A 24881-nucleotide genomic window follows, 5' to 3' on the forward strand; every position below is an offset into this window, starting at 1 on the left:
TCTGGCAGCCTTGACGTGGCGCCTCGGTAGGGGTTTAGGAATGCATGTGCAGAGCAATCAGAATGGGGGAAGGGGTCAGCTTGTGTAGAGGGGGTTTTCTAAGGCAGCTTGTTCCGAACAGTAGTGACACTGGCTTGGAATCCCAGCTACTTAGGAGGCTGAGGCAGGAGAATCACTTGAACCGGGAACCCGGGAGACAGAGGTTGCAGTGAGCCAGAATCGCGCCACTGCACTCTCCAGTCTGTGCAACAACAAAAAAAGAAGAAAGGAAAGGAAGGAAGGGAGGGAGGAAAAGAAAGGAAAGAAAGGAAGAAAGCAGCCACTCGAAGTTAGTGGTCATGAATTTAAAGTGAGCTGTTAATGGATTAAATTTCTCCAGGCACAGTTCAACTGCATAGGTGCACACACAAAGGAGGTTGGGTTGAATTTAACCAGGATTGTGGCTTTGCTAAGTGAGTAGGCAAAAGCAATGTAAGAAGGCAATAGAATTGGGGATATATATATATATATATATATATATATATATATATATATATAAAGGACTGATTATAATGATATACTAGGAATTTAATCCAGGCAAGGAGGTAGGAGAAGACTCATGAGAAATGAATGACAGTGGAAATGTGATGAGATTATAGACTGGCGATCCCAGTAGAGTTGAGAGACTGTTGGAATTGCAGTACTAGAATGATGAGCTGGAAAGGCAGGTGTTATTCATTCAGAAAGGAAGAAAACATTTCTTCCTCTTGGGGTCAGCATTCTAGCATCTGAACAGACATTCTATTGTTTGAGGGTCACTTACCTGCTAACCACCACACTCCCCTTTTTGTGTAAGAGGACAGGTGTTTTGCATGGAGTGCTTATTTCTCCCTTCTAGTCTCTCTCAATGTGATGATTCCATGCAGTCAAGTCTTTTTTTTTTTCAAGAGTAAACAAAATCTGCAGACAGGCAAGGCAGCATGATGAGCAGGGTCTCCGTGGAAGGTTGTGCAGTTTGTACACTGCACAAAGGACACCAGGCTTGAGGGAGCAAGTGGGGCTGAGATCCATCTGAGCTCTGCACACTGAGCTGTGGCCCCATCACCAGCTGACTTTTTTGGCCCACAAAAGCTCCTGCCCTGCCACCATGGGCCTGTTCCTCAGGTCATGCCTTTCCTACTCCCCAGAAAGGTACTGTGTAGGCCAGGGAGCTCTGATAAAGACTGCATATGCACCATGAGGTTTTAGCCAGAGGGCTGGACTTGAGGGAGATGTGCCCTTTTGTTGAGAAATTCCTTGTGGACTTGTATCCTCAAATTCCTTCAAGTGTTCACTCTTTTTGAAGGAAGAGACCCGATATTATACTTCTCAATTATATGCATAGGGTAGCTCTTGATACCTACCAAATAGTTTCATTTGGATAATTAGGTTTTGCTTTTCCCAAAACCAGTAGTTGGCTTTCTAGGAGATCACTGCTATTTGAGAAAAACGATGAGGGGTCCCTGGCTTCTCTACTGTTTCTTGCCTATTTATCAGGAAAACCTTAGGTTAGACGAATATATTTATGAACAACCAGTTGAATGTTTTTTTTTCCCCTGGTAAGTAATGTGAAAGAGTAAGCAGAAATTGCTTAGATAGGTTACAGGGGTAAAGAAATTCGACTTGCTCATTTACTGTTTAAGGTCTTCTTTAATATATCAGCTCATTTTGAGAGATCTCATTTATCAATGGTTTTTGAGTTTTCGGGCACCTTCTGCAAATGTTACAGTTTCCTTAAACCAAATATCTATTAAACTACATACAAAAATATTTGCAAAGGCTTTTTTTTGGGTAGGAATTCTGGCAGTAACCACTCATTGAAGTAAAAATCTAATACAGAGCACAGCTTCGCAGAGACAAAATAATCCATGCTTACAGTAAGCAAATGTTACTGCGTAGGATGAACTTCAACAAAAACGAAGGCTATTTTTTAGAGTCAAAAACAAAGGCACACTTTTACAGTCAGTAGTTAATCAAGGGAAGGCAGCTAATGAGGTAGTGCAGTGTCATTTCCCCTGACTTACAGGTAGTAGAAAATGAAAGATTATTCAACTAAGTCAACAAGAAAATCATGTATCCCCCCCACCTCTAAGCTATTTTTGGGTCCTTGTGAAGAATTTGTAAATTCCCTGATGCTCTCCCTTTAGGACATGGAATATTTTCACCAGCACAAACAGCAGTGCTGATTCTGACGCTGCAAGCACAGCACAGTTCTCAATTATTTCCCACCGGTGGCGCTTTCACCAAAGGCCATGTGACTCTGTTCTGAACCCCTTTCAGGACTTCACTATTTCCTCTTTTATTTTTGCCTAGAAATGTCTGGGCAAAGAAGGAAAAGGGGAAGTAAGACGCAGTGATGAGTGGGAGAGAGACAGCAGGAAAGAGGGGTGGGAAACTGGACGCTGCAGCTTTCTCAAAACCCTGATAGGGTGCGTCGTGGGGGATGCTCATTCTTTTACTTAAGAGTACAGTGAGATTCCAGAACATCAGCCACATCTCTAGTCTAACCTGGGCATAAAATTCCTGCTGAAATAAAATACATATTTCCCCAAGTAATTTATTAAAAATTAGTATGACATTTGTGTGGAAATGAAGGCCAAAACGCAATGTTTTCCATTTCCAATGTACAAAGAGTTTTATAACTGAGAATGGCAAATTCTAAATAATAAGTAAAATAAATATGGAATTTATTTAAATAGACTGAGCCACAGATTAATCTTAATTAAGTGGTGTTTGGTTGACGGGAGAGAAAATGCTCTGTTGGAATTGTTGTAAGAACTTTCAAATGTGCTTGACTTGCATGTATTTAAAGATATAATAAAGGCCGAGTGTGGTGGCTCATGCCTGGAATCCCAGAACTTTGGGAGGCTGAGGCAAGTGGATCGCCTGAGGTCAGGAGTTAGAGACCAGCCTGGCCAGCATGATGAAACTCCATCTCTACTAAGAATACAAAATTAGCTGGGCCTGGTGGCTCACACCTGTAGACCCAGCTACTCAGGAGGCTGAGGCAGGAGAATTGCTTGAGCCCAGGAGGCAGAGGTTGCAGTGAGCCAAGATTGCACCACTGAAATCCAGCCTGGGAGATAGAGTGAGACTCTATCTCAAAAAAAAAAAAAAAGATATATTAAAAAGAGGCTGGGCATGGTGGCTCATGCCTGCAATCGTAGTACTTTAGGAGGCTGAGGCAGGCGGATCATCTGAGGTCAGGAGTTCATGACCAGCCTGGCCAACATGGTGAAACCGTGTCTCTACCAAAAATATAAAAATTACCCAGGCATGGTGGCACATGCCTGTAATCCCAACTACTAGGGAGGCTGAGACAGAAGAATAGCTGGAACCCAGGAGGCGGAGATTGCAGTGAGCCAGGATCCTGCCATTGCACTTCAGCCTGGGCAATACAGTGAGATTCCATCTCAAAAAAAAAAAAAGAAAAGAAATAAAAGAATCTTAGTTTAACAGTTTCAGGTTATAGCTCCAGGGATGGGGGTGAGGATGATTGACTATGCATTTGATATGTATCTTATTAATCATAAAGTTCTTTACCCCATAGCAAAGCTTATCTGCATAAAAGGAATAAACAACACCTCGGCCAATAAGCCAGAGAATCTTATGCTGCACAAATGTGCAGTTTTTACTGAGTTGCAGGTTTTCTTTTATACCATGCATTTATTTCCCTCTGAATTAATCACAGGTATTTTCTTTAACATAAGCTTTTTTGTTTTTTTTGAGATGGAGTTTTGCTTTTGTGGCACAGGCTGGAGTGCAATGGCTCGATCTTGGCTCACTGCAACCTCCCCTCTGACCCCTGGGTTCAAGTGATTCTCTTGCCTCAGCCTCCCGAGTAGCTGGGATTACAGTCATCCACCACCATACATGGTTAACATAAGCTATTTTAAGTGTAAATTTTATTCCTGAATATCTTCAGATACATTCTGTTAGTTCAAACAAACTCACACAGACATTAATCCAATTTGAATAACTACATGTGAATGAGGCTACGGTATTATTCAATCCAGAGTGTCACTTCCTTTCACGAAGGCTTGCTATGCATAAATATAAAAATATGTTATCTTCTGATGCTTTCACTTTTGAAGTACTCCCTTCAAAGAATGTAAACAGACATTAAATAAACAAGCTTTCAAAATGTTCTGTTATGGGGGGAGATGAGTAGAAATGGCTATGATAGTTATTTAACTGGAGATCTTAGTGGTAATATGTGAAAGTATCAACTAACTCCAATGAACTCATTTTTCCCTGAAACTTTTGGTGTAAAATTATATATTATTTTGAGACAGATACTCTGTTGCTCAGGCCAGGCTGGAGGACAGTGGCATGATCTCAGCTCACTGCACCCTTGATCTCCTGGGCTCAAGTAATCCTCTCACCTCAGCCCACTCCCAAGTAGCTGGGACTACAGGTGTGTGCCACCACTCTTGGCTAATTTTTATATTTTTTGGTGGAGATAGAGTTTCACCATGTTGCCAAGGCTGCTCCCAAACCCCCAGGGCCCAAGCAATCTGCCCACCTTGGCCTCCGAAGTGCTGGGATTATAAGTGTGAACCATTGCATCCAGCCAATTATTATTTTGAAAGGTTATTCTGCTTTTACTGAAAGCAACATTTATTGAGCACCTGCTATATTATTATATAGTCCATTCCTACCAGGCTATTGCAGACATTGATGATCTTATCTCTTCCTTTGTGTATGTGTGTGTGAACCTGTTTGTATATTTTTGGTTAGTTTGCTTGAGAAGCAGCTAGGAGAAGTCTCAACTACTTCTTATCAGTTGGTTGTTTTATAAAGCATCTCAGAAAGTGGACACAGAAATCACACATTTGCCGTTACTATTTCTTCCTTGAAGATACTTTGGAGATTCATTTTCTTGAGTGGCATTGCCATGCTCATTCAGTGAAAACTTGTGGGGTATAGAAACGGAACAGAGAGTTTCAAACAGTTCTGCAGAAACTGTACTTTGGGCTCCAGACTTCACCGTCCTTAAGCATCCAAACCATCACCTAGTTTGCATTCTTCGTGACTGAGCTTCACTTAAAACAAAAATGGCAGGAAGGCCTTCCTATGCTTTGGGTAGGAGACAAATTTGCCTTTGTAGAATTGGTGGCTGAGAAAGGCAGACAGGGCCTGACTGAAGAAGACATATGTCACCACTAGCCACCAAGTTAAGTTGTGGAACCCAAAGGTAACAGCCATGGAAATGTAGATCATCAGCTCTGCTAAGTAGTTAGGGGAAGAAACATATTCAAACCAGTCTCCAAATGGGATCCTGTGGTTACAGTGAATGACCACTCCTGAAAGGGTAAAAGAAGATCTCATAAACATTTAAAGGTTTGAAAAGAAAGTTTCACCACTTCACTCCCAAATCCTTTACAGAACTTTTTTTTTGAGACCAGGTCTTGCTCTGTTGCCCAGGCTGGAGTGCAGTGGAGCAATCATGCCTCACTGCAGTCTCAACCTTCCAGGCCCAGGCAATCCTCCCATCTCAAACTCCACAATAGCTAGAACCACAGATGCACACTACCATGCCTGGATAATTTTTTAAAGTTTTTGTAGAGACAGGATTTGCTTATGTTACCCAGGTTGGTCTCAAACTCTTGGGGTCAAGTGATCCTCCCACCTCGGCCTCCCAAAGTGCTGGGATTACCAGTGTGAGCCACCCTCCCAGCCCAGAAACTCTTATTTAGAAAAGAGTATCACACATGTGTGTAACCACCATCCTGTCATACTTCTTCTTCTTCTTTTTTTTTGAGATTAAATATCACTCTTGTTGCCCAAGCTGGAGTGCAATGATGTGATCTTGGCTCACTGCAACCTCTGCCTCCCAGGTTCAAGCTCTCCTTCCTCAGCCTTCCAAGTAGTTGGGGTTACAGGTATGCCTCACCATGCCTGGCTAATTTTTGTATTTTTAGTAGAGATGAGGTTTCATCATGTTGGTCAGGCTGGTCTCGAACACCTAACTTCAGGTGATCCACCCACCTCAGCCTCCCAAAGTGCTGGGATTACAAGCGTGAGCCACTGTGCCAGGCCCGTCCTGTCACACTTCTACTGTCAGTCTATTACATATTGAAAAGTCGTATGGTTGGGTTAAATTGTCAACTGTCAATAAGCACAAGAGGAAAGCCAGTTACTCCAGCAATCCTCCAAGCTAGTAATTAAGAGCTCAGACTCCAGAGTCAGACTGCACAAGTTCAAATCTTGGCTCTCCCACTTACTCGCTGTGTAACTTTAGATAAGTTGCTTAACCTCTTTGTTCCTTAGTTTTCTCATCTGTAAAATGAAGACTGGACTGTACTCATCTCATGTGGGCATGTGAAGCTATATGTAAAACACTCAGAACAGGGCCTGGCACAAAATAAGTACTTGATAAATATTAAATAAAACTATTTAATTTTTTGGCTGGGCACGGTGGCTCGTGCTTGTAATCTAGCACTTCGGGAGGCTGAGGTGGGTGGATCACCTGAAGTTGGGAGTTTGAGACCAGCCTGGCCAACATGGTGAAACCCTATCTCTAAATATATATCTAAAAATATAATCTAAAAATCTAAAAAAAAAAATATATATCTAAAAATATAAAAATTAGCCCGGTGTGGTGATGCATACCTGTAATCTCAGCTACTCAGGAGGCTGAGGCACAAGAATCACTTGAACCCAGGAGGCGGAGGTTGCAGTGAGCCAAGATGGTGCCACTGCACTCCAGCCTGGGTGACAGAGCAAGACTCTGTCTCAATATAAATAAATAAATTAAAAAAACAAAACTATTCAATTTTTGAGTTTTTTTTGAGACAGACTCTAGCTCTGTCACCCAAGCTGGAGTGCAGTGATGTAATCTTGGCTCTTTGCAACCTCTGCCTCCCAGGTTCAAGTGATTCTTGTGCCTCAGCCTACCAAATAGCTGGGATTACAGGTGCGCGCCACCACATCTGGATAATTTTTGTATTTTTAATTTTTTTTTTTTTTTTGGAGACGGAGTTTCGCTCTTGTTACCCAGGCTGGAGTGCAATGGCACGATCTCGGCTCACCGCAACCTCCGCCTCCTGGGTTCAAGCAATTCTCCTGCCTCAGCCTCCCGAGTAGCTGGGACTACAGGCGCGTGCCACCATGCCCAGCTAATTTTTGTATTTTTAGTAGAGACGGGATTTCACCTTGTTGACCAGGATAGTATCGATCTCTATCTCTTGACCTCGTGATCCACCGCCTCGGCCTCCCAAAGTGCTGGGATTATAGGCGTGAGCCACCACGCCCGGCCAATTTTTGTATTTTTAGTAGAGATAGGGTTTCACCATGTTGGCCAGGCTGGTCTTGAACTCTTGACCTCAAGTGATTCGCCTACCTTGGCCTCCCACAGTGCTGGGATTACAGGCGGGAGCCACTGTGCCTGGCCTATTCACTTTTTAATATTTCAGAAAACATAATGGAAACTGTACCTGTGATAAGTCAACACAAGCTAATTTACAGGTCAAGTTTTTATGCTGTGGCTGGCACTGACTCCGTGGTGACACTAGCTCTCACATGCTGATCGACACAAAATGTAGAACCACAGGGTGTCAGGGCGACATGGGTCCAGAGACATCTTTCAGTGTAAGGCTCTCATTTTCACAGATGGGAAGATTGAGGCCCAGAGAAGTGTCTTGCCAAAAATAAATATTTGATATAGTCAACTAACTAGGGCAGGAAGGCAAAGCATGCAGGACCATGGAGAACTAACTTCTGAGGGTTAAAATCCGTATGTGGAGGCTCTGAAAGAGGTCTCACCTGCTTTATTTTTCCTGAGATTGCTGAGAATAACGTGACACTTATACTGATGGGCAGATGACCAGATGAACATCATCATCCCGAGAATATGGAACCACCGTGTTTGCATCAGTAGATTTTTCCCTGTCACATAGGCTACAGGAATAAGAATTGTTAGCCAACACCAAATAACTTCATAGGCTCAGGGAATTAAACAAATCATTTAGTCAGCAGAAACACAATTATCCACTTACTCTGTTCCTCAATATCCTAATATAATTTCCCAACTACAAAGAGGGGAACCTGTTTCTCAATATCCTGATGTAATATCCTGATGTAATTTCCCAATACAAAGGGGAGCACCCCGTCTCTCTGGACAAAGAAGATGTGTTCCTCAGCTACTGGCAGCTTCAGTCTCCCTGGCAGAGAAGTCCATACAGATACATTCTCCTGCTTCTTCTTTAAATGCTTCAGGCACAAAGTTCAGCTCCCCTACTGTGATCTACTTTTGCATGGTAAGACTCCTTTGTGGTTCCCTTGCTAAATCCAGTTTTTTTTTTTTTGAGACAGAGTTTCGCTCTTGTTACCCAGGCTGGAGTGCAATGGTGCAATCTCAGCTCACCGCAAGCTCCGCTTCCTGGGTTCAGGCAATTCTCCTGCCTCAGCCTCCTGAGTAGCTGGGATTACAGGCACGTGCCATCGTGCCTAGCTAATTTGTTGTATTTTTAGTAGAGACGGGGTTTCACCATGTTGACCAGGATGGTCTCGATCTCTTGACCTCGTGATCCACCCGCCTGGGCCTCCCAAAGTGCTGGAATTACAGGCGTGAGCCACTGCGCCCGGCCGCTAAGTCCAGTTTTAAGTCTTCTTTCTTATGTTTGAGGGTGAGGAAACCATTTTCTAAGGAAGTTTCTCTCTGAGCTACCATCCTGCCAGGGAAAGCCTGAAAGCAGAATGCTGACTTGACTAGCTCTGGCCAGTGAAGGAAATCACCAGTGGAAAGGCTACAAGGGAGCTTTCTCAAAAGAGGGGGACAATCAACTGTAAGATGAACAACTCGATGCTGTCCCAGTCTGGATGAGAGAGAACACGGTTGAGAAACTGAGTTTCAGGAGTAGAAACACTCAAAAACATCATCTTCTACTTTCTTCTCTGGCTGCTAGGAAGAAGGGAAGAACACAAACCATCTGAGGTCCTGAGGAATAAACCTCTGGCTTCAGAAAGGCAAACAGGGACTTCCCTCTGAGCAGCAGGAAGCTGCTGCTAGCCTAGTCGGAGGCTTGACAGAATAAACAAATGTGTCCACTGATAATGGGCATGAGTCTGAGGCTCCGGAGCAAAGGGGGAACCCTAAAAAGCTGACTCAAGCAAGAGAACCAAGGATCATACGATTCCACATGACCACCTAGAAGCAGGAATCAGTTAATGATAGCTAAGGATTGATAAATATCTACCAGTCTACCTGTGTCAATTACTTTTAAAAACTTGTTCTAGGCTAGGCGCGGTGGCTCACACCTGTAATCTCAGCACTTTGGGAGGCTGAGGCAGATCACGAGTTCAGGAGTTCGAGACAAGTCTGGCCAACATAGTGTAACCTGTCTCTACTAAAAATACAAAAAATTAGCCGAGTGTGGTGGTGTGCATCTATAATCCCAGTTACTTGGAAGGCTGAGGCAGGAGAATCGCGTGAACCCAGGAGGCGGAGGTTGCAGTGAGCTGAGATCGAACCATTGTACTCCAGCCTGGGTGACAGTGTGAGACTCCATCTCAAAGAAAAAAAAAAAAAAAGCTTGTTCTGTATAATCAATCTACTATAGTCTTTTAGTGTTTACAAGTTTAGACATTTAACTACTAGGTTATATTTTTATAAGTTCAAAACAGGCTGGGTGCAGTGGCTCACACCTGTAATCCCAGCACTTTGGGGGGCCCAGGCAGGAGGATTGCTTGAGGCCAGAGGTTTCAGACCAGCCTGCCAACATAGTGAGAACCTGTCTCTATAAAAATAAAGTAAGGAAAATATAAAAAAAAATACAGTTTTAAATCTGACAGGATGAAAAGTTAGTGTCTGGAAGTTCAAGTCACTAACAAGTCCCTTACTCTAAAGGCAGAGAATTGACCTATGGGAAAAAGGATTTGTTAAGAGTAACACCAGAATTATAAAGCAGGCAAAGGGAGGTAGATGGAAGGCTCACATTTCCTGAAATTCTGTTCTGCACGATATTTCATTATTTGTTTATTCGTTAGTTACTTAAGGAGTGCCCACTACACCGGGCCCTGCTGTAGGCACAGAGGGTAAAGCAGGGAATAAGTCAGGCAAGATCCCAGTCCTTACGGAGCTTACATCCTAGTTTACAGATAGTCTTCTTTTTAACAAGAACCCTGTGAAATCAGTATGTGTCAGTAATTACTAATGAAGGCTCTGAGGCTCAGAGAAGCTCAACGAGCCAGACCCAGGCCCATCAGACTCCGGAGCCCATGTTATTTCTATCACACCCTTAAGCTGGCAAATGGCCCCATGTGTTTTCTCTCGATGAATTCCTGAAACCAACTTTCCTATACTGGCCCAAATGATCCCAGATGACCCCTTGAAGGGCAAGGAGGTGAAACAGAAAACAGCTTCAGAAAGGAGTGCTTAGGAAGCTATTTTTGTGCTTATTCTTCCTTGACTGTCTATGCAGGAGGGAAGGCAGAAGTTGAGATGCAGCTGGTAGAGGAGACTCCTGGAGACGCAGGTAATGCCAACAGACACGAACATGCTGAAAGCTGGGGGCCACCAAGTGCCCTGCAAAGTTCCTTTAGGAGGAGAACCAGTATTGCCCACCGGGAATGACAGCCCCTCCCATGGTCCTGGCTGGCAGGAATGCCACTACAGACATGCCAGAGAGTACGTTCAGAGGAATCAGACAGAGAGATGCTAGTTAAGTGGCTGGAGCCAGTCAATAATTCATGAATTGAGAAAGATCGTCAATAACCCTTTAAAATCACCGTCTTGTCAGAGGTCTTAGGTTGAGCTATAGCAACAGAGATGACTTTCACAGGGCACTCACGCCAAAATCTAACCTGAGGAGGAAGCTCACTCACAGAGTGTTGGAAATCGCTAGACCACAGCCTGAGTTTACAAGGAGGGACAGGGCAGCTGGAAACATGGAGCCCTGGGTTTAGAGATGATGGTCATTACAGACCTACAGAGTCTCGACTGACAGATACTAAGGCTGCAAGGTCACTAACCTCAGCACTATAAACTCACTTCCATCATCCCAAGTGACTTGAATTCTTCATAGTACTGCATCGTTTTTACAAAAATGTTAGTCATATGTGTTAAAACGTCCCTTCTTCCCCGCAAAAAACAAAAAACCTATTTCATTTCCTCCTCATCATGGTTTGGCTTCCCTCTTCCTGGCTAGTGAGAGCTTGGAGACTACAACACAATTTTCACGGACCACAGTGCTCTTTGTCCCCCCACCCCAAACACCACAGTATCACTTGAAGAAAAACTCTGTTGTGATGGAACAATCACAAGAACTAAGTGGCAACAAAATGGGTCCCCACCCGCTCTTCAAATCCCAACTCCATGAGAGCACTCCTCTCTTCCCTCCTTTTTTTTTTTTATTTTTTGAGATGGAGTTTCACTCGGTTGCCCAGGCTGGAGTGCAGTGGCCCAGTCTCTGCTCACTGCAACCTCTGCCTTCCAGGTTCAAGTGATTCTCCTGCCTCAGCCTCCTAAATAGCTGGGATTACAGGCACCTGCCACCACGCCCAGCTGATTTTTTTGTTGTTGTTTTATTTTTAGTAGAGATGGGATTTCACTATGTTAGCCAGGATGGTCTAGATCTTTTGACTTTGTGAGCTGCCTGCCTTGGCCTCCCAAAGTGCTGGCTGGGATTACAGGCATGCACCACCACACCCGGCCACCCTTCCCTCATTTTTTATGACTTAACCTCGCACCACAACTTCCCCTCCCTATTTCACGCACACCCCAGGGCAACTGAGGCTTTGGTGGGGCGACTTCCTTTGCTTTCCTTCCTGCTCAGCTCTTGGCCATACCCCTAGCTCTACACATTCTAACCTGACAATGGTTCACCAACTTCAGTTCTTCAGGAAACCCCACATCCCATTTCTTCATCCTTAAACCAAGCCTCCTGAACACTTGGCACTTTCCTATTTTTACTGAAGACATTACTGCTTATGGGTTTTAGCAGTTAAGGTGAACATCCCCTTGAACATGTTGGCTTAAAAAAAATTTTTTTTGAAACAAGGTCTTGCTCGGTCGCCCAGGCTAGTGTGCAGTGGTGCAATCTCGGCTCACTGCAGCCTCCGTCTCCCAGGTTCAAGTGATCCTCCTGCCTCAGCCTCCACAGTAGCTGGGATTACAGGCATGTGCTACTACACCCAGCTAATTTTTGTATTTTTAGTAGAGACAGGGTTTCACCATGTTGGCCAGGCTGGTCTCAAACTCCTGGCCTCAAGTGATCCACCTGCCTCAGCCTCCCAAAGTGGTGGGATTACAGGCGTGAGCCACAGTGCCTGGCCTTTTAAAACTGATTTGAGTCTTATCTCCTCAAATGCAAAATGCACTGGGCCTGTCGCTTCCTTTTGCATGTCTCATAATGCTTAGCAGAGCACAAGCCCCAAGGGCACCTCATACACCCTAGGTCGGGGAGTCCTGGCAGGGCCGGGCCCACTCACCATTCCTGCCATCCATTGGCACTTGGCTCAGCACAGTTAGGCCGACAAGAACATAGTAGACAAGTCCAAAACAGTACTGCACGATGTGAATCATGACACTGGAGAAGACACTGACGTAGAGGCACTCGAAGAGTCTTCGCACGCTGTGCAGCCACAGAAATACCAGCACTAAGAATGTAGACAGTGCCAGCTCCCCTCCTACAATTCAGAAGGTGACAGGGTCAGCATATCTCTTCTGGGATTAATCCAGAGTTTTGTTTTTCCCAACTATTAAAGCAGGGTATTAAATCCCATCTAACATCTTCCTTTTTGGTAGCAAGGAAGAAATAGGTCAAATGAAGTCAAGGAATTTGACTTCACTCAAATTACACAGTTACACAGTAAGCTAATGACAGTGCTGGGCCAAACACCCATCCCTGGACTCTGCTTCACTGTGTGAGAGCCTTCAAGGCTTCAAGGACATCATAGTCAAGGGGTTTGTGGAACAGCTGGGCACGGTGGCTCATGGCTATAATTCCAGCACTTTGGGAGGCTGAGGCAGGCAGATCACGAGGTCAGGAATGTGAGACCAGCTTGACAACATGGTGAAACCCCATCTCTACTAAAAATACAAAAATTAGCTGGGCGTGGTGGCGCATACCTGTAATCCCACCTACTCAGGAGGCTGAGGCAGGAGAATTGCTTGAACCCAGGAGGCAGAGGTTGCAGTGAGCTGAGATCATGCCACTGCACTCCAGCCTGGGCAACAGAGTGAGACTCTGCCTCAAAAAAAAAGAAAAAAAAAAAAGAGAGATCTGTGAAGAGGTCTGGGGGTCTCTGGCCCCTCTGACAGCCAGATGCAAACTGTCAGAGTTCCTGGAGGCCTCTGAATGGCTCCAGCTATGGGATCCCCAGCATCTCAGCCACCACAGAGACAGAGGGAGACAGGAATAGAAAGAGAGTTATGCATTTGTTTCCGTATTAAAAAAAGACATTGGGCTTGGCATGGTGGTTTATGCCTGTAATCCCAATGCTTTGAGAGACCAAGGTGGGTGGATTACCTGAGGTCAGGACTTTGAGATCAGCCTGATCATGGAGAAACCCCATCTTTACTCAAAATATAAAATTAGCTGGGCGTGGTGGCACATGCCTGTAGTTCCAGTTACATGGGAGACTAAGGCAGGAGAATTGCTTGAACCCGGGAGGCAGCGGTTGCTGTAAGCTGAGATCGCACCATTGTACTACAGCCTGGGGGACAAGAGTGAAACTCTTGAAATTATACTAAGATATTATAATAAGAACTATACTTTTAGAGGGATGTTGAGCCCAAGATCTACTTCCCCATCTGCCTTTCATGCCCCGCCCCCCAAAAAATCTGAAGAAAAGCTGGTTTTAAAAAAACACACCTAGTTTTTCTTTATTTTTATTTATTTATTTTTTTTTGCCAATCAGTTTGAGCTTATGAGGTTGCTCAGGTTAGCCTTGAACTGATGACCTCGCCTTCGCGAGCGCCATGACCTCCGGCGGGAGCCACTTTGGACCCCTATTTTTTATTTTTTGATTAATTATATGTGTCAACTTCTTTATTTTATTTTTGAGACAGGGTCTTGCTGTCACCCAGGCGGGAGTGCAGTGGCACAGCCAGGCCTTGCACTCCTGAGCTCAAGTGATCCTCCTGTCTTGGCCTCCTGAGTATTAAAAACGCATGCTTTGAATGAAGAGACCCCCCCGCCAAACAGGCTTTGTGTGAGCAGCATGGCTGTTTATTCACCTGGGTGCAGGTGGGCTAAGGCCAAAAAGGTCGTTAGCAAAGGGCAATGGGATAGGAGTTGGTTCTATAGGTTTGGGGTGGGCAGTGGAAAGTTACAGAGTAAGATCAGTTACAGTGGTCGGGGTAGGGGCAAGGAGTATACATTACCAGAAGTTCAGTTACAGGGTGGGGTGAGGGGAAGCTTATGTCCAGGGGAAGCTCCACTGTGCAATCAGGAATAATGGCAAATAATGGTGAACAGAGGTGGGGGTGAGGGGGGTGGTGATCAGCCAAGGCAGGCAGGACTTTAGACTTTCTGGGTCCGGGCTTGCACATGGAGGCCTGACACTGAGTAGCTAGGACACATGTGCCACCATACCTGATTACTTAAAAAAATTTTTTTTTGTAGAGACAGGGTTTCCCTATGTTGCCCAAGCTGGTCTTGAACTCCTGGCCTCAAGCCATCCTCCAGTCTCAGCCTCTCAAAGTACTGGGATTATAGGTGTGAGCTACCATGCCCAGTCACTTTTAAAAAATGAGTCTCACATACACACAAACACCCACACATGCATGCATACCATAAAGATACAACTTAAATTAACTTTTACAAATTAAGCCAACCAATCCCACCCATATAACAGCACCCAGATCCAGAAACAGAACACTTTAGGGAACTGAGGTTGGGGGATCGCTTGAGACCAGGAGTTTGAGACCAGCATGGGCAACACAGCAAGTCCCCTATCTGTAGAAACATTTTTAAAAAATTAGCTGGGCATAGTGGCGTGCACCTGTAATTCCAACTACTCAAGAGGTGGAGGAGGGAAGATCTGTTAAGCCCAGGAGTTAAAGACTGCAGTGAGCTATGATCATATCACGGCACTCCAGCCTGAGAGACCCTCTCTCTTAAAAAAAAAAAAAAACAAAAAAACCGGAAACAAACAAAAGAAACAACACGACCAGCATCCCCTAGTGTTCCTTTCCCGGTACTACTCCTCCCCCAAACTTCCCAAGGGAAACAATCCCTATCGTGACCTGTATTAGCACAGATTCACAGATTAGTTTTGCCTGTTTTTGTATTTCAAATCAGTTAAAACTTAGTTTTTTGTTTGTTTGTTTTTTGAGACATAGGCTCGCTCTGTCTCCCAGGCTGGAGTACAGTGGTTTGATCTCAGCTCACTGCAACCTCCACCTCCCGGGTTCAAGCCATTCTCCTGCCTCAGACTCCTGAGCAGCTGGGACAACAGACACGTGCCACAACGCCTGGCTTTTTTTTTTTTTTTTTTTTTTTGTATTTTTAGTAGAGACTGAGTTTCACTGTGTTAGCCAGGATGGTCTCGATCTCCTGACCTCGTGATCCGCCTGCCTCTGCCTCCCAAAGTGCTGGAATTACAGGTGTGAAACTTAGTTTTAACTCTTTAGAAACAAGTTAAAGCAAACAACAAACAGAATTCCTCATATCCTCACAACCAACCCCCCAAATACCAAAACACCCCAGCCAGTCCCACAGTATACAAACGAAGAGATGAAGTTTTAATGAGTGGAGTGAGATCCACTGATGTATCTTGTCCCCCTTAAGAGGATGTACATAGGTTTGCTCTTTTTTTGAGATGGAGTCTTGCTCTGTCACCTGAAGTGCAGTGGCATGATCTCAGCTCACTGCAACCTTTTCCTCCTGGGTTCAAGCCATCCTCCTGCCTCAGCCTCCTGAGAAACTGGGATTACAGGCACTCCTGATCTCAAGTATCCACCCACCTTGAATTCCTAATCTCAAATCTCGAACTCCTGATTTCCAGTATCCGCTTGCTTCAGCTCCCAAAGTGCTGGGATTACAGGTATGAATGAAAAAGTGATTTTAAAATCACATTTTAGGAGTTCTAAGTCATGATTTTGGTTGGAACAGTATAAAAATGTTTCCAGGCAGACCTGACGGATCTAAAAGCTTTTCCCCTTTTGTGTAAAGACTTCTTTATAAACTTATCAACAGCACTAAAAATACCAGAGGGAGGACAGCCAGTCTGCACACAGCACGGCTCTTGCCGGGAAGTCAGGAGCGCCTCTGTCTCCTTCTCAGGGAAGGGCTTAAAGACATCCTTTTGGCCATCCAGCAATGAACCGTGCTCTTTTCGCCCTCATCCTCCACCTCCCAGGCCTTTCTGAGGAGGTGCCTAAGAGAGGAGACAAAATGCCCCAAACCGCTCCCTTGTAGACAGGAAGGACAGGAACAGGATGCAATGTTGTCATAAGCCCGGGGAGTGCTTACCCTGGAACTGTGCTGCCCGGAGAATTCTGAGCAAACCATGAAGCCAGCTTGGAAAAGGTGCTTCCAGGAATAGAGACTGAATAAGGCACCAAAGCAGGAAGCCATTCCACAGCACTGAGATGATATAGAAGTGGGAAAAATATCTGCAAAAAGAAAACAAGTGAGGCATAAGTAGGGTAGATCCACTTTAAGCCATTATAAGGGAAGATTATTTTTACCACCCCTCCATTCCCAAAGTATACTTTTGCTTTTCAATAGGATCTGAATCCTGTAGGTGTTCAGATTTTTAAAATTTCCTTTCAGATAATGGGAAAAGTTAACTTTCAGGAAAAAGAGGCCTCTCTGAGGTTTGCAAGAACAAAACCGACTGTGTTAAACTTAGAATAAAGTTTAGTTAGCAATCTCTCTGATTGCTGGGTAACAGAATTGGGCTCAAATTCCCAAAACGGAGGCTGCAGGCCCTTGCAAAGAGAACCTAGATTGTGCTAAAACAAGCCAAATCTGTGAAAGATTTCGATTTCTATATCCGAAGCAATATTGCAGTAATAGCCACACAACTGTTACACATGATTTGCATAATCACAGACACGGGCTAGAGGAAGTGCAAGATCTTCAGGCATGACTCAGTGTTTTTCTGAATTGGGTTGACCTAAATTACTTTTATTATAACATGACTAATACTACAATCATAAAACTAGGTATTAACTCCTTATGGTGGTAATTCTCAGACAACTACAGAGCCTACTTTGCAATCAACACATCTACAAACTAATACAAATAGGACCACAAACCGATGCAGCTGAAATTAGCAATGTTAATTTAATGTGGAAGATGACGTCAATTTGCTGAAACAAAAAAAATCACCTAATAGGTGGCCTAGGACCTCACGGGTTCTTTTTTTTTGAGATGGAGTTTCGCTCTTGTTACCCAGGCTGGAGTGCAATAGCGCGATCTCGGCTCACCGCAACCTCCGCCTCCTGGGTTCAGGCAATTCTCCTGCCTCAGCCTCCCAAGTAGCTGGGATTATAGGCACGCACCACCGTGCCCAGCTAATTTTTTGTATTTTTAGTAGAGACGGGGTTTCACCATGTTGACCAGGATGGTCTCGATCTCTTGACCTCGTGATCCACCCGTCTCGGCCTCCCAAAGTGCTGGGATTACATGTGTGAGCCACTACGCCCGGCCGCAGGTTCTTTTTTTTGAGACGGGGTCTGGCTGTGTTGTCCAGGCTGGAGTGCAGAGCTAGGATCACGGCTAACTACAGCATTGACCTCCCAGGCTCAAGTGATCCTCGCACCTCAGCTTTCCAAGTAGCTGGGACCACAGGCGAGTAGTAGTCCACCATGCCTGACGAATTTTTAAATTTTTTATAGAGATAGGATCTCCCTATGTTGCCCAGGTTGGTCTCAAACTCCTGGGCTCAAGAGATCCCTTCCACTTTGGCTTCCCAAAGTGCTGGGATTACGGGTGTGAGCCACCATGGCAGCCCCTCTTGGGTTCTTTTGAGGTCGGTTTACCTATGTTTTCTGTTTTTTCTATTCAATGTGAAACCTTTCTGACCCCACAGGGTGCCCGGCGGTCACCTGGCTTTCCTTGGTCTTCAGTGCATCACATATATAGTAAGTCCCACTCCTTCTTTTCTTTTTCTCATTGGTCTAAGACAATAAAAGGCAACCTGGAGCCAAAAGAGGATTAAACAGAAACTCAGGGGCTCCTCCGGATGGTCCAGAATATGCTTATAAGAGAATGCACAGCCCCTGAGATCATGTCTGATAAACTCCGATCCAATCCGATCATTCCATGGCAAGCCCCTCTACTTTGCCAATTTCTGTCAGCAGATCCTGTCACTGGCCAGGCACGTGACACATGCCTGGAATCCCAGGGCTTTGGGATTACAAGGTGGGAAGATCCCTTGAGGCCAGGAGTTTGAGGTTACAGTGAGCTATGATCCTGCCTCTGCACTCCAGCCTGGGCAATAGAGCAAGACCCTGTGTCTTAAATAAATAAATAAATAAAATCACTGGATTTGCCATCTCTGGCCACACAGAACAAGAATTTTAATTCCACACAACATCTCTTAAAATATCTGAAGAGAGGCCGGGCGTGGTGGCTCATGCCTGTAATCCCAGCGCTTTGGGAGGCCGAGGTGGGCGGATCACAAGGTCACGAGATCGAGACGATCCTGGCCAACAAGGTGAAACCACGCCTCTACTAAAGATACAAAAATTAGCCAGGCATGGTGGCACGGGCCTCTGGTCCCAGCTACGTGGGAGGCTGAGGTGGAAGAATCGCTTGATCGCAGGAGGCGGAGGTTGCAGTGAGCCGAGATTTGCACCACTGCACTCCAGCCTGGTGACAGAGCAAGACTCCGTCTAAAAAAATAAAATAATTAAAAAAAAAATTTGAAGAGAGCTGTCCTATAATTCCCAATTTGGATCTGTTCCAGGCTCAAAAGCCTACTTTTCTCAGAAGTTTAGGCATCAAGGTCAATTGCCGCCCATGGCTACTGACCTTTGTTTATACCCCAGGATCTTCCTTAAGACACGCTTCCCAGAACAGAGCCTGGGAATGGTCTGAGCCTCGTGGAGCAGAGTGGAAGGTCAAGAACATGCTGCTCTGCAGGCTCCCAGGGAAAGGCTGGAGGGATGGCTTCTGAAGGACAGTTTCTGGACCAGCCACTTTACCTACTTAATTTTTTCACAAATATTTACCGAGCACTTAGAACGTGATGGGCAATGTTCTAGGGACTCGGCAGACAGTAAACAGACTAGGTCTCTGCCTTGATGGAGTTTACCTTACAGTGGCGAGTCAGACAGTAAACAACGAAACTTCCAGACATCTAGCATAATGCTGGGCCAGGGGGCAGAGGGTGCAAAGGGGAGGCTGTTCTGGATGGGTGGTCAAGGATGGCCTCTCTGGAAGTGACATTTGGCTAGAATGATTTGGATGTGGATTTCTAGGGAAAGAACTTCCAACAATTGCAAAGGCAATGAGGTGGGTGTATACTAGGGGTGGTCAAGGAACATTAAAAGACATCTGTGCAGCTGCTGTGGCATGGCCAGGGTGAGGGTAAAAGGTGAGGCAGGAGGGGGGAGAGGACACAAAGCCTTGTAAGGTCACTAGCTTTTATAATGGGGAGCCATTTGAGCAGAGGAGTGACTTGAGGTAGTAATTTATGCTTTAAAAATTCCTCTATCTGGGGCCGGGTACAGTGGCTCACACCTGTCAGCACTTTGGGAGGCCAAGGTGGGCAGATCACAAGGTTAGGAGTTCGAGACTGGCCTGGTGTTGACGAGCATCATGAAACTCTGTTGCTACTCAGGAGGCTGACACGGGAGAATCACTTGAACCTGGGAGGTGGAGGTTGTGGTGAGCCGAGATTGCGCCATTGCACTTTAGCCTGGGAAACAAGAGCGAAACTCTGTCTCAAAAAAAGAAAAAAAAAAAGGCCATAGACTCTTATGTCCACGCAACTCTACCCTCCCTGGATTTCAGTGGGGAAAGTCTGGGCAGCTCTTTTGGCCTCTAGAGCTCAATTCAATTGCAAAGCTTCGATACCATTTGGAATCATTTTGAAATTTAAGAAGTTATTCTACATTCATTATGCAACCCAGAGCATATGATACATGTTCGAGGTCACCTGTTTATTCAGACTTTCTGGGAAATCAAATCTCTATGAACCAAAGGAAAACCCCCAAAAAAGCAACCATCACCTTAATTAAAAAAAAAAAAATCTACCAGACGGGAGTCATAGAAACAAATATTCCAGGAACCAATTTTAGGTTTTATTCTTGCCTCTTTAGGAAAGAAAAAAATCATTCTAAACAAAATTACCTACATACTGCCTTATTTGCAGAAATGTGATTTACAATACCACCTTTATCTAACTGTAGCAATTATAGACTTATTTTCATTTTTAAGAGTACTACTAGAGGGCCGGGTGCAGTGGCTCATGCCTGTAATCCATGCCTGCAATACACGAGACTAGTACTTACTACATGTTGAAACCTCATCTCCACTAAAAAATATAAAAATTAGCCGGGCATGGTAGTGTGTACCTCTAGTCCCAGCTACTCAGTAGGCTGAGGCAGGAGAATTGCTTGAACCCACAAGGCAGAGGTTGCAGTAAGATGAGATTGTGCCACTGCATTCCAGCCTGGGTGACAGAGTGAGATCCCATCTCAACGAAACAAAACAAAACAAAACAAGAGAGTACTACTAGATTTTACACAGGAAAAATATTCAAATGTAAGTATCTAGGTTAATATTACCAAATGGTCTTAAATTTGGATTAAATACGATATTTACTAAATGCTACCGTCTGGGATAAATCCATTCTCTCTTGATGGTTCACACAGGCTGAGCTTCACACAGTAGAAGATATTCCCCATGAAGTATGCCAGAAGATAAGAGCTTGGGATTTAAGTTCCAACAGGCAGGGTTTAGGTACCACTCTTGCTAGCGACATCTTCTAGCATCATTGCACAAGTGATTCCTTCTAAGCCTGAGTTTGCACATGTGTAAATGGGAATAATGACAATAACATTTCCCTCACAGGTCTACTGTGAGGATTAAATGAGGAAAAAAGGCATGTAGTCCTTAGAATTCATCACATAGTCACATATGTAAGCACTTAGTCAATGGTGGTTACTATTAATAAACCAGTAAAATCTCTCTTACATGCTCCTTAGCATTAGCACATTTTTTTAAGATGATAAAAGTGATAAACACTTTGTCAATGGAGACACTTTGGAAAATACACGGACGTATAAAAAAGAGGCCATAGTCTGGGCATGGTGGCTCAAACCTGTAATCCCAGCATTTTGGGAGGTCAAGGCAGGCGGATCACCTGAGGTCAGGAGTTTGAGACCAGCCTGACCAATATGATGAAATCCTGTTTCTACTAAAAAATATAAAAAGTAGCTGGGTGTGGTGGCATGCGCCTGTAACCCCAGCCACCCAGGAGGCTGACACAGGAGAATTACTTGAACCTGGGAGGTGGAAGTTGTGGTGAGATGAGATTGCGCCACTGCACTTTAGCCTGGGAAACAAGAGTGAAACTCCGTCTCAAAAAAAAAAAGAGGCCATAGACTCTTATGTCTACCCAACTCGATCTCCCTTTTTCTTGTAAACAGAGGTACACATTTAAAAGGAGTGTAATACATGTATGAATTCTTTTGAGACACTGCCAGTTTTGATGCAAATTGTCTTTTTTTTGTCGCAATAAAAATGCCTTTCATTTTTGGTCTGAATGTGTTGTACCTTCTATGTCTGTTTTAATTTAGAGAGACAGAGAGAGAGAGAGAGAGGAAAAATAATAAGATCATTTGAACACTATAGGAGGTTCTACTGTGGAATTCTGGAAGAAGAAAAAGGTGTAAATTATTTCACAATACAGTAGAAATTACAAGAAGCCCAAAGAGTACCAATTGTTACAGTAATGAATACGGAAAAGGCACCAAGTCTCTCTTTCTTTGCTTGAGACTTGAGTTGCAACAGCTGGGGTATATGCAAGTTCAGGGAATGATTTTACACGTGCCATTTAATACAGGTACACTAGACTAGTACCTTTCTCAAAACTCAGAAAATAAATTGCTGTGAAGTATAAAAGGACTGGCTGGGTGCGGTGACTCATGCCTGTAATCCTAGCACTTTGGGAGGCGGATCACGAGGTCAGGCTATGGAGACCATCCTGGCTAACGTGGTGAAATCCCGTTTCCACTGAAAATACAAAAAATTTGCTAGGCGTGGTGGTACGCGCCTGTAATCCCAGCTACTCAGGAGGCTCTGGCAGGAGAATCGCTTGAACCCAGAAGGTGGTGGCGGCAGTGAGCAGAGATCGCGCCACTGCACTCTAGCCTGGTGACAGAGTGAGACTCTGTCTCAAAATAAATAAATAAATAAAATAAAGGACTCAACCCTGATACAAATGGGGTGTCAGGTAATTTTTGCTTAAAAAGAGTCTCTAGGAAACTGGAGGTTTGATCAATTTGTTTCACATACTTCTCCTTCTCCCCTTTAGGGTGCCTCAGAATGACCTAGTTCTCCCTTCTCTGTGTTAACATCCAACACATCTTTCTCTGACAGCCAAAACTTGCAGATTATCCACGTTTTTGAATCCAAGTTATACTTGTCCCTTTGCTGCCTGCAGACCTGGGGCACTGCCTATGACTGTTTCAAGTGATAACTCAGATGTTTTTAACCTTTTTATTTTGTTGTTGTTTGTTTTTTTAAATACAAGGTCTTGCTCTGTTGCCCGGGCTAGAGTGCAGTGGCATGAATATAGCTCACTGCAGTTTTCAATGCCTGATCTCAAATGATCTTCCCGCCTTCATTCCAAGTAGGTTGCACTACAGGTGCATGCCACCAAGCCCTGCCAATTTTTTGTATTTTCAGGAGAGAGAGTCTCACTATGTTGCCCAGCCTGGTCTCGAACTCCTAAGCTCAAGCATCCAACTGCCTCGGCCTCCCAAAGTGCTGGGATTACAGAAGTGAGCCACTTCGTCTGGCCTAAGATGCATCTTAAGAGGCAGTGTTGTATTTCTACCATCTCGAATAGTGTTTGGCCGACTCTTTCCAGCCATGTCCTGAATTTAAAGTGGAAAAAGGAGAAGAAAATTATAACAGGTCTCACAGTCTCTGATTCTATTTAAACCCTGACGATTTAATCTTTCGCTGAACTGGGTTATGGAATCTTCTGAAAGTTAAATAGAGCTTCGGGGCGGTGGGGGCGGCTGCTAAAGACGTGCACCTTGGGCCACCTTCCCCAGGGGCACCTGTCGAGGTGCGGGTTAGGGGCGTTGGCCCAGTGACTCAGCCCTTTGACCCCACTGCGAGGGCTAGGGAGAGAAATGGCGGGAGCCAAGGCCAAAGAACCGGCCCGCATTTATTTCCACAAATGAGTCCCGGTGGCTCATTAGATTATGAGCCACTGGAGTGCAGGAGAGGGGAAAGAGGAGAATTCCGGGCAAGGGGACTTCAATTTGCCACCTGGTGACCAGGCCTACATTCGGATGCATTACCATTTCCCCCCAGGGAAAGCCTCGGTGCGGCCACCAGTTCACGTTCCTCTGGCCGAGTGCACGCGGCTCTGCTCTCCTACGGCGTCCGCGGACAGCTGGGCACTAACTCCGAGAGCCACGCACTGGCCTGGGCATGGCCGGGGCCGGCCGAGGGAAAGCCGTGCAGCGCCCGGGAATCCGCAGGGGTCTCCCCGGCCGGGTTTCGCCTCTGCTGCCCCCTACCGGCTGCCCGTAAGCCGGGACGCCCTGAACTCTCCGCGCTTGGACCACCGCGGCTCGGGAATGGGGCGCGGTTACCTCTTGGGGACATCAAAGGCCCGGCAGGCGGCGGGACGCGGCGGCCCCCCAAACTTGGTTTTCCCATAGCGGATCAGGTCCTGGAAGATCGCGCAGCCCGGGAGCAGGCCGGGCGGCAGGAGCTGCAGTAGCAGGCTCAGCAGGAAGGCAGCGGCCAGTGTGAGCCACAGCGCGCGCAGCGGGTTCAGAGCCGAGAGCTCGGCCTCCGCCCGCGGAGTCATGGCCCAGGAACCCGCCTTCCGCGCTGCTGGCGCCTCCACCGCCCGACCGCGGAAGAGCGACCACTGGCGCGCCGTGCGCCTGTCTCACCCTAGCGGGACGTCGGTGACGCTGCACTGGGCGGGGACGCACGGAGCCCCTCCCGGACTCACTGCTCAGCCGCGGGAGTCTCTGGTTCCGGTCGCTCAGGCGCTAGCTAGTATCTCGCCATCCCTAGTCTGGGCACCGGGATGCTTAAATGGAGCTCCAGAACATGATTCATCAGAAGCAAAGTCGCAAAGCAGACGAGGACACGTGTCTGCCAATCTTACTAGCATTATCTCCAATGCAAAAAATTGAAACCCTAAATGTTCCACTTTGGCGTATTTAGCTAAATTATGGTACACTAACATGTTAGAAAATCATGCAGTCATTGACACAATGATTATGACGAGTGTAGAAACGCAGAAAGCTGTTTAGGAAACAGTATGTGAAGTGGAAAAAAAACGGCTATAAAAATACATAGCTATGATTGCAAACAGCTATATTAATCTGAATGTGTGTATATATGCATAAAGAAGGCAGATCACACACAAAAATGAATAATTGTGTTAGGATGCTGGAAATGTGTTGATGTGTATAATGTAAACATGTAAAATAGACAAGTAATTGTACATAATAATAAAACGTATACTGGTAAGAACTCTGTTTAAGAAACGGCAGTCCCTTCTCAATAGGGTTCCAATCCTTAGAAGCAAAGTTTTTAAACTCCATCAACTGTGTCTTGTAACGTTTATCTCAGGTAGTGACAGTGCTATTTATTGACTAGTTGATTTTAAACAATACTGATTTTATTTACTATAAATGAAGATCTAGCTCTTTTAAATCTTTAAAAGCCTTTAAAATGTTAATTCCAAGATAATGT

The 24881-nt window shown here is 45.2% G+C and overlaps 1 protein-coding gene across 2 annotated transcripts; it reads right to left on the minus strand.

Moving 5' to 3' along the window:
- Nucleotides 1–1648: 1648 nt before the first annotated feature.
- Nucleotides 1649–24044, minus strand: SRD5A3 (steroid 5 alpha-reductase 3). 2 transcript variants are annotated; one of them, XM_002745824.7, is made up of 5 exons: nucleotides 23759–24044; nucleotides 16440–16582; nucleotides 12451–12648; nucleotides 7786–7920; nucleotides 1649–5324 (listed from the first exon to the last, which is right to left on the minus strand). In XM_002745824.7, exons 1-5 carry the CDS (start codon nucleotides 23977–23979, stop codon nucleotides 5065–5067), a joined length of 957 nt encoding a protein of 318 aa, XP_002745870.2. In that variant the 5' UTR covers nucleotides 23980–24044; the 3' UTR covers nucleotides 1649–5064. The 2 variants fall into 2 exon arrangements, with proteins under 2 accessions (XP_002745870.2, XP_008991589.2); XM_008993341.5 differs by lacking the exon at nucleotides 7786–7920 and having other exon boundaries at nucleotides 2562–5324.
- Nucleotides 24045–24881: the final 837 nt, after the last annotated feature.

Source organism: Callithrix jacchus, chromosome 3, assembly GCF_049354715.1.
Source record: "Callithrix jacchus isolate 240 chromosome 3, calJac240_pri, whole genome shotgun sequence".
NCBI classification, from domain to species: Eukaryota; Metazoa; Chordata; class Mammalia; order Primates; family Cebidae; genus Callithrix; species Callithrix jacchus.